General features: G+C 38.2%; 1 protein-coding gene across 1 annotated transcript; it reads left to right on the plus strand.

Annotated features, from left to right (window-relative positions):
* Positions 1-3,759: 3,759 nt before the first annotated feature.
* Positions 3,760-4,662, plus strand: LOC111917347 (uncharacterized). Its single transcript, XM_023913037.1, has one exon. It carries the CDS (start codon positions 3,760-3,762, stop codon positions 4,660-4,662), a length of 903 nt encoding a protein of 300 aa, XP_023768805.1.
* Positions 4,663-10,377: the final 5,715 nt, after the last annotated feature.

The following is a 10,377-nucleotide window of genomic DNA, read 5'->3' on the forward strand; positions in this document are numbered from 1 at the left end:
GCGAGAGTCAAGACACAACATCAGAAACCGTACGGGAGTTTAGAACCATTGCCTGTGCCTATGGGTAAGTGGGAAGACATTTCTATGGATTTTGTCACTAAACTGCCCAGAACAATATATGGTCACGACATGATTTGGGTGGTCGTTGATCGATTCACTAAGAGTGCACATTTCATAGCAGCCAAGGAGAAATGGTCTATGGAAAAGCTTGCGAATTCTTACGTGAAGGAAATTGTGAGGCTTCACAGTGTTCCGTTAACGATTGTTTCGGATCGTGATAGCTGTTTCACCTCAAGGTTTTGGAAAAGTCTACAAGAGGAAATGGGTACCAAGTTATGTTTAAGTACAGCTTACCATCCACAGACTGATGGTCAGAGTGAAAGAACGATACAAACACCATAAGATATGCTAAGAGCATGTAGCTCGGAATTCCTAGGTAATTGGGATGAACATTTACCATTGGTAGAATTTTCCTACAATAATAGTTTCCACTCGAGCATTAAGATGGCACCTTATCAAGCTTTGTACAGACAGAAGTGTCATACGCCATCTTGTTGGCTTGAGGCTGGGGAAAAGCAGTTTATGGGACCGAAGATGGTTCATCAAACTGCTGCAAAGTTGAAAATAATTAGGGCAAGAATGTTAGCAGCTCAGGATCGTCAAAAGAGCTATGCGGACAAAAAGCAAAGACCGATGACTTTTGAGGTTGGAGATTCGGTTTTGCTTAAAGTCTCGCCGTGGAAGGGACTTATAAGATTTGGTAAAAGGGGAAAGTTGAGTCCAAGGTTTATTGGACCGTTTAAAGTTCTTCAGAGAATTGGGAACCAAGCTTACAAGCTCGAACTACCAGAAGAACTGAATGGAATTCACAACACTTTTCATGTGTGTTATTTGAGGAAGTTCACGGGAGAAGTTCCTGATATAATTCTAATTTCTGAATTGAGAATTGATGAGAACAAAAGGTTGATTGAAGAACCAGAGGCAATTGTTGACCGAAAGACTAAGAAGTTGCGACGCAAAATGGTTGGGTTAGTGCTTGTCTGATGGAAACATGTGAATGGGCCGAATCTCACCTGGGAGACGGAGAGTGACATGTTGAGTCGCTATTTGCATTTGTTTGTTGATGTGTGATTCCGGGGACGGAATCATTCTAAGGTGGAGAGAATTGTAACGCCTGTGTTTCCGGGCTTGCCATTCTTAGCAATGTAATAGTCTAGGTTAACCTTTGTAACCCGTTTTGAAATAATAAGATTGTATTATTTGAGTATTATGTGTTTTGTGTTTAGTTGCTTAATTATGTGGTTTGATTAATTAAGAATCAAAATAAGCGTCGAAATTTAAGTGTAAAATAAACTTGATATCTTTGGTTAATGTGGTAGTAGTTGAAATGAGGTTTCCAAATATATATAGGATGCCCAAATCTGACTTCGTATGAGGAAGTTATGATTTATCGAAGTTTCGGCTTAACGGTATGCAGCCTGAAATACTCGATTTGAGATCAAGCGGTTTTTAGCCGAAGCAATCTAAACGAGAGTCGAAGATCTCGTTGTTGGTATCGAAGCGATTAAAAGTTAGGCGAGAACGGACGTCAAACGAAGAAGTTATGAATTTATAACGAAGTTTTTCTGTCCCGGCCTATTAAAAATAAATAATAAAAATAAAATTAAAATTAGCCGACAGAGTCTAAACGAAAGTTGTAGAGCGTAGTCTCACCTTTGCATGGATGTAAAGAACGTCGAAAACGGAGTTCGTATGAAGAAGATATGAATTTTCGAAATTTATTAAATAATTAATAATTAAATTTAAATATTAAATCCCAGTATTATCCGAAGACGAGTCATCGGACTCATCCGAAGTACGCCCCGCGTACTAGCCTACGCCCCGCGAACACCGAGGTATGTTGACATTCGCACTCGAGTATTTCGGATACGTAATCCATGACGATCCGAGGCATACGCCCCGCGTACTCCGAGGTTACAGCCTCTATAAATAGGATCCGAAGGCAGCCGACTCCTTTGCTATTTTTCTCTCTTCCCTCTCCCGTTTTACCTCGATTTGCGTGCTAGAAGTACCCTGAAGCCCCAGTAATATTCTCGAGCCCCGAAGAAAGTCCCGAGATCCCGAAGATCCCGAGAAGTGAGATTCCCGAGCGGAAGCTCTGCCCGCGAGAAGTTCGATTTTTGTAGAGAGCTTCCAGATCTGCTGAGGATTACTACTTCCACAAGTCGTAGTGCTGTCCGATCATCTTCTGATCAAGTGAGTGTATACTACCTTTCACAAACACGATAATAATACAAGTATGGTTTGAGTGTATTAAGTATATTGTTGTTTATACGTGTGAGTTTGTAGTTGCTTTCTTCTAACGCATAATTATGAGGTATTTTATACGGAATACGTATTATGTGTATAATTTTGTGGTTATGTGTGTCAATGTGTATTCACTCCCTTCTATCTCATGGATCTGATTTGTCTTCTATGAAATACGTGTTATGTGTGTGTTCCTCATCTGTTATGTGGAATATGTATTGATTAAAGCATGTTATACAAGTTTTAAACTATGTATAAAAATGTATAATTTTTATCTACTAATATGTTGGGTAGAACATGGGTAGATAGTTGGTGTGTAATAAACAGATGAGAGGTCTCGTTGTTGTTTGATTTAGTCATCTAGCGGAGTTTAGATGACGACCACAGACTTTTCTAGATAGTCTTGTGGAAACATTAGCAGGTTCGCCACTTGTAGGTGTTAATGAACTTGGGTGTTCATTCGCTGTACTCCATCGCCCTCATGGTTGCCTTATTTGACTTATATTGCTGAGGAACCCCTGAAGCATGTGTTGTCGCCCCAATGAAATATTCTTAGACTAGGTCCCTTATGTTAGTTGTCTTAGGGACATAAAGTGAGAATAACGGGAATGGGTAATTGGGTTATTGTTGGTTGGTGGAATTAAATATAATTATTTATTATGGGTTGAAAACCCTATATGCTCACGAGGCTCCCAAGCCAGACCCACTCAGTTTGATTTGTATTACAGGAAGTGGTGCAAGGGCATAAGATGGATGAACCATCGAGTTGTTTTTTTTACAAGTCTGTATATGTATATATTTGTTGAATGACTTGTAATGTTATCGTTTATGCTTTATGGTCTGTATTGGAACACGACACCCTGAGTTTTGATTATATAATGAAAATACATTTCTTTTATGAAATGCATTAGTAAACATTGTTTTATCATGTTTTGTTTTTGGGAACAAATTCCGCAACTCTATCAAATCAAAAGGATTTACTCTGAAATTATTATAAAAGCATAAATGAAAATCGGTCTTTTCTGGCCGAGATTTTGGGGATGTCACACATCTAGTGTCGAGTGTCAAGTCAAATATTTAACATCGGTTGTTCAAAAGTTATCCATGGGACAAACACCACAAGTGATGGTTTGTGGAATATATGCAATAATGGGACATCCTATGGATATGTGTCCCGTTCTTCAAGAAGATGCGGAACATGTGAATGCCATGGGAGGATTCCAAAACTACCACAACAAGCCATTCAGTTATCAAAATGCTTACAATTAAAGTTGGAAGCCAAATCCCAACATGAGCTACAACCCAAGACCATTACCTCAAAATGCATTGGTTAGACCTTCCTACTCACCACAACAACCTCACTACCAACATGTACAACCACACTATCAACCCAAACCGCACCCTCCACATCATTGCCAACAACCTCCTCAATTCAAACCGAGTAGCTCCGGAATGTCACTTGAAGACATTGTCAAATCCTTAGCCACAAGTAATCAACAATTCCAAAAAGTGACAAGCACTAGTATCTCTAACCTTGAAGCACAAATGGGGGATATAGTTACGTCTATAAGCATGTTGGAGTCATGTGGAAAATTACCTTCTCCAAGCAAAAAGAACCTAAATGTCAGTGTGGTGACCTTGAGAAGTGGTAAAATAACCATAGAAAGTAGTTCAAAGAAGAAGCCAATGGAAGAAGAGGAAGAAATAGAGTTTACTTCCATTGAGGATCCTATAGTCAAGAATGATGCACAAACCGAAGTTCCAAAGAAAACTATTCCCCTAGTGACACGAATAGCCACTCAACCGCCATTCCCCTCTCGACTTGCAACTTTAAAGAAGAGTATGGAGGAGAACGAGATTTTAGACACCTTCCGAAAGGTGGAAGTAAACATCCCTTTACTTGATGAAATCAAGCAAATCCCTAGATATGAAAACTTCTTGAAAGAGCTTTTTACGAACAAGAGGAAGTGGAAGGGAAACGAGAAAATTTCAATGAATGAATCCGCATCCGTGGTTTTACAAAGGAAACTTCCACCCAAATGCAAAGATCCCGGAATGTTTATGGTTCCTTGCAAGATTGGGGAGGTCACTTTTAGTAGTGCCATGCTTGACCTTGGTGATTCCATCAATTTCATGCCCTATTCGGTGTATAAATCATTGAATGTCAGACCTTTAAGTGAATCCGATGTCATAATTTCTCTTGCGGATAAATTGAGTGTCTTTCCTAGAGGTGTTCTAGAAGATGTTTTGGTTCAAGTGAACCAATTGGTCTTTCCGACAGAGTTCTATGTGATTGGTCTAGATGCGCAAGTGTCCTACAAATCGGCTCTAATCTTACTTGGGGACCGTTTTTGAAGACGGCTAGGACGAAGATCGATGTGTATGCGGGAAGTTTGACAATGGAGTTTGATGGTGAAATAGTAAGTTTTAATATTTATGATGCCATGAGATATCCTAGTGATGTTTCATCTTTGTACTATGTTGATATTATTGAGCCCATATCTCCAGAATTGTTTGAGTTATCCAATGGTGATGTGTTGGAAATGATTTTATGCAAGGGGCTTGATTGTCGGAAGCTACCCGAACAATTGATGCGTTATTCTTTGGATCCGGAGGTTGAGAAGTTGGTCAATAATTTAGAAGTAAAGAAATCTACAAGATTTGATGTCAAGCAAATTGAGTTGCCCCTAACTCATACAAAGTTGCCTCCATCCCTTGTTCAACCACCTGAATTGTAATTGAAGGTCCTACCTCAGCAATTGAAGTATGCCTACTTGGGAAAGAACGAAACTATTCTGGTTATCATATCGACCCATCTAACCGAATTTGAAGAAGAGCAACTCCTCAAGGTGTTGAAGGAACATAAGGAAGTCATGGGTTGGACGATTGCAGATATCAAGGGATTGAGTCCATCCACTTGTATGCACAAAAATTTAATGGAGGATGAATGCAAGCCAAGTCGGGATGTGCAAAGAAGATTGAACCCGCCAAATGATGGAGGTTGTGACAAAAGAGATATTGATGCTTCTTAATGCAGGAATGGTCTATCCAATGTCGGATAGCAAATGGGTGAGTCCGGTGCAAGTTGTACCGAAGAAGACGGGAATCAGGATGGTTCATCAAGGATTTTTCAAAAAGAGGTTGATTTCGAGTTTAAAGGGGCGTGCAAAGAGGCTTTCGACAAGCTCAATGAATTGCTTACATACGCCCCCATCATACAAGCTCCGAATTGGGATCTCCCCTTCGAGATCATGTGTGATGCAAGACATTATGTTATTGGTGTCGTTTTTGGTCAAACGAATGGAAGAGCCTCCCATGGGATTACTATACATGGAGGAGACTAGACATTGCTCAACGAAAATAATATACCATAGAGAAGGAGCTATTGGTCATAGTGTTTGCTTTAGAGAATTTTTAGAAATATCTACTAGGCACCAAAGTTATAGTGTATTCGGATCATGTGGCTCTCAAGTACTTGATGGCGAAGAAGGATGCAAAGCCAAGATTCATCCAGTGGATCTTATTATTGCAAGAATTTGATTTGGAAATACGAGACAAGAGTGGATACAAGAACCTTGTTGTTGACCACCTAAGACAGATTATCCCTTTTCTGTTACTTAATCTATTCCTTGGTATGCTGATATCGTTAACTTTTTGGTCACAACAAGGTATCCTGACACATTCACACGTGCACAAAAAGACAAATTAAAGAGTGATGCAAAATACTATGTGTGGGATGAACCTTATTTGTTGAAACATTGTCTCGATCAAATCATTAGGCGATGTGTGCCCCAACAAGAACATCAATCCATTTTGCAATTTTGTCTTTGCTTGTGGGGGACACTTCAAACCTAGCTGAACTCTAAGAAAGGTTTTTGAGTGTGTATTGTTTTGGCCAACCATGACACGTTATTGTTATTTGTTTTGTAAAACCTATGAACGGTGCCAAAGTACCGAAAACATTTTACAAAAAATCAAATGCCACAAAATCCAATCCTTGTTTGTGAAGTTTTTGACGTATGGTGGATTGATTTTATGGGCCCATTTCCCATCTCATTTGGCAACGTTTATATTTTGCTCATGGTTGACTATGTCTCTAAATGGGTTGAGGCCAAATCCACAAGATCGGATGATGCCAAAATAGTAATCGACTTTTTAAAATCTAATGTCTTTGTGAGATTTGGTGTGCCTGTGGTGTTGACTAGTGATCGATGGACGCATTTCTGCAACAAGATGACGGAGGATTTTTTGAAGTTGTACAACGTGACCCATCGTGTGTCAACCACCGATCACCCTCAAACGAATGGTCAAACCAAAGTTTCAAATCGTGAGGTGAAGAGTATTCTTGAGAAATCATTGAATCTGACAACGAAGGATTAGAGTTTGAGGCTTGATGATGTCTTATGGGCCTATCGGACCGCTTACAAGACACCAATAGGAATGTCCCCCTTTAGGTTGGTTTTTCGAAAGCCTTGTCATCTACGTGTTGAATTAGAGCACTATGCATTTTGGGCGGTCAAGCAATGTAATTACAATATTGATGAGGCGGGAGGACATAGGAAGCTTCAACTCCAAGAGCTAGAAGAATTGAGAAATGACTCCTATGAAAACTCAAGGATTTATAAGGAGAAAACGAAGCTCTTCCATGATAAGTCCGTCACCTGAAAGTATTTTGAACCGAGACATAGGCTCTTCCTTTACCATTCACGATTGAAGTTATTTATGGTCAAGCTAAGGTCAAGATTCGACCCTTTTTTGTGATAAAGACCTTTGACCATGGGGCAGTGAAAATTCAAAGCGAAAAGACGGGACAATTTTTCAAAGTCACTGGGCACCGTTTGAAGACATTTTATGAAGGCTTCAATGCTAATACTCTTGAAATCATCCATTTGGATGTCCTGATGTGTTGAAGTAAGAAAGGAAACCATAACGCCAAAGACGTTAAAGAAGGGCATTTTTGGAAAGCATTGTGCTTTCACTTTTTCCAAATCCAAATAAATCATTTTAAAAGTGTTTTCATGATTTTCAAAATTAAATTTTTGAAAGGTTTCAACCTTCATTCCCTGTTATTGTAACACTCTAATTCAGGTATTAATTTAAAACCCTTGAAGAAAACTAATTTTAGCATAATAGTTCCTTAAGTACCATGGGCGTACCTATGAGTACGCTTAGCGTACTATGAATAGATGATCGCGGAGGGGCAGCACGTACGCTGGGCGTACCAGAACTACGTTGGGCATACGTGCCGGATGAACAAACCCTAATTTTCGGACATGAGGCCTATTTAAACGTCCTTCAGTCCCTTGTACTTAACCCTAGAGAGCCTTCAAAGCCTTAGAAGGTCCTTCTACTCCATAGAAACTTGTGAGACCATTTTGAGCATACAGAGCATGTTGATGGCCATTTTTAGTGTCATTCAAGAAGGAGAAGTTTTTAAGGAAGCTTGGAGTGTCACTGCGTGTGACAACCCGAAATTTCTATTCTGTACAACCTTACACTTCAATAAAAGTCAAAAACTGTTTTTGCTAACTTTCAAGTTTTTAGGAATAAGTTCGAGGGTTTATAGATTTGTACTTCAAAAGATAACAGAAGAGAGAATGCATCAGGGTTTATTGTGCATCAATAACATTTCCAAAACTCCAAGAATTTGGAGTTTACGGCCTAAACAAAGGTGTTTACGGCCGTAAACCCTAAGGGAAGGGGGTATATAAGTGACACTTAGTCATTTTTACCACTTTTTCCACCTTTCAAGAACAAAGCTCAATTCTCTCTCAAGTATCTTTGACTTTTCCTTTCTAGATCTTCAACTTGTAAGTGTTTCTAGCCTTAATAAGTTGATATACTACTTAATCTAGTGATGTAACACACTTCCATCCTTAAAATCATTCCAAAAGGCTAGATCTTTAAGTTTCACCAAGAACGCCAAGAACACACACTAGTGTTCTTGGCCTTTTGGTACCTTTTCAAGCCTCTATCTTGTAAGTACTTCTATCCTAGATTATCTTCAGGCTTGTTACACTTCCATATATATATCAATAAATCACCAAGAAAACACAAGATCAAGGTGTTTACGGTCCAAGGTATTCTTGGACCGTAAACCCTATAAAGGGTGCCAAAATGTCCCTAGTCCCTTCACAAGCCTTGGAAACTAGTCTAGACCCCTTCCCTATTGTTATTAGGAATCAAAACAATCAAAAGACCATAAATCATTTGGTTTTACGGCCATAAACCCAAAGACAAATGGTCCAAGGGCCGTAAACTCCCTTTTAGGAGTGAAATGGTGCCCTAATCACTTCCATAGGCTTATACTTGAAGTGGGAATGCTTCTAATGGCTTGTAGAGATTCAAAACAAAAAACGGTCAAAGAAACATGAGTTTATAACCGTAATATCATGTGTTTATGACTGTAAACTCAAGGAGCTATGGTAACAAAACCGTAAACTCCAAGGGAGTTTACCCTTGAACCCCAAACTCAATAGCAAGGTCCTACCACCCTTAGATGCAATCCTTATGACTTATAGCACTTAAAACAGGTGTTTTACATCTCTTAGGATGTCCTAAACTTGGTTAATTAGTTGTTTTATTACTAATTGGATTCACATATGTTTTTATATGTTAACTAGGATCATTGTGTGTGTACAGGTCTCCACTTGACACTTAGGATCCTACATCATCCGTTCATCCAAACCACCAACTACAGGTGAGTTCATACCCCTTAATCAATCTTTTAAATGAGTTTAGATGCTTTAATGGGGGAGGGGGGGGAATACAAGTAGAAAACAGTATGTTGTAGAATCAATCACATGTGATTTATAATTGTGTTTTCAACCAACTGATTTCACATACTTCAAAATGTGATAAAAACAATGGTTTTGACTGTTATACTTTGTTATCAAATGATTTACTTTTGAAATGTTTTAAGAAATGACATCAAGTCATTAATATTTATTGTTCAACACTCTTAAATGTTTACAAAACCTCTTTCAACTCATTGTTAAAAACCATATATATACACTTATCTTTCATACATATATTTATTGATATGAGAGGTTTCATTCTTCATTCAGTTCCAACACTCTTGAGGAGCAAGGGTGTATAAACCTACTTGAACACTCAACTTACATTCCAGTAAACTATTATAGGTATAGTTTAGGGGATACAAAACACTATTCCAATTACAAGGAATTACACCAGAGTCAGTTGATTCACGAGTCTATACTAAATGCTATATGAAGAGATACTATTACATTAATATGAAGAGATACTATTACATCAATATGAAGAGATACTATTACATCAATATAAATAGATACTACTACATAGATACTATATGTGTAGATTAGATCTGTCTATCCTAGTACAAAAGGATACTTTAAGGGACTAACCATTCCTACAGCTAGCTGTTAGCTACATAGGTAAATGCACATCTACGGATGTCTACTGCAATACTATTTGTTTATCCTAATACCAAAGAATACTTTAAAGGACTAGCCATTCCTACACCTAGCTGTTAGCTACATAGGTAAATGCACATCTACGGATGTCTACGGTAATGCTATTTGTTTGTCGTAGTACCAAGGGATAATACTTAAGTTATCTATGTTATTACCTTATTTTGTGACACATAAACGATGAGGTAGACTATATATCTATAATAATAGTGATATTTGGGAAAAACATCCATTTACACAGAAATGAAACTTTTAAAACATCATGGTCTTAGTAGAAGGCTACCTTTTATACTAGTAGGAAATATGAGATTTTCTAGGGCTTTCACGCTTATATCAAATGCTTCAACAATAATTTCATGTTTTTCATAACAACTTTCCAAATCAAACGACATTTAAATACTAATGAATTCACTAGCTTTATGTTGATCTACTCGCTTTCAAAATAACTTGTATTCTCAGGTCACCAGTAGACAGGTACCATGACCAGGTTTTGAGAAGAAAGAGCACAGACAAGACTTATCTTTTATTTTGATTATATTTTAGTGTCTTATTACAATGAAAGAACACTCATGTATTAAAAGTTTACTTTTAATGCAATTGATGATGTTGTTGCTTGTTT

Source organism: Lactuca sativa, chromosome 2 (assembly GCF_002870075.4).
Source record: "Lactuca sativa cultivar Salinas chromosome 2, Lsat_Salinas_v11, whole genome shotgun sequence".
Taxonomy (NCBI): Eukaryota; Viridiplantae; Streptophyta; class Magnoliopsida; order Asterales; family Asteraceae; genus Lactuca; species Lactuca sativa.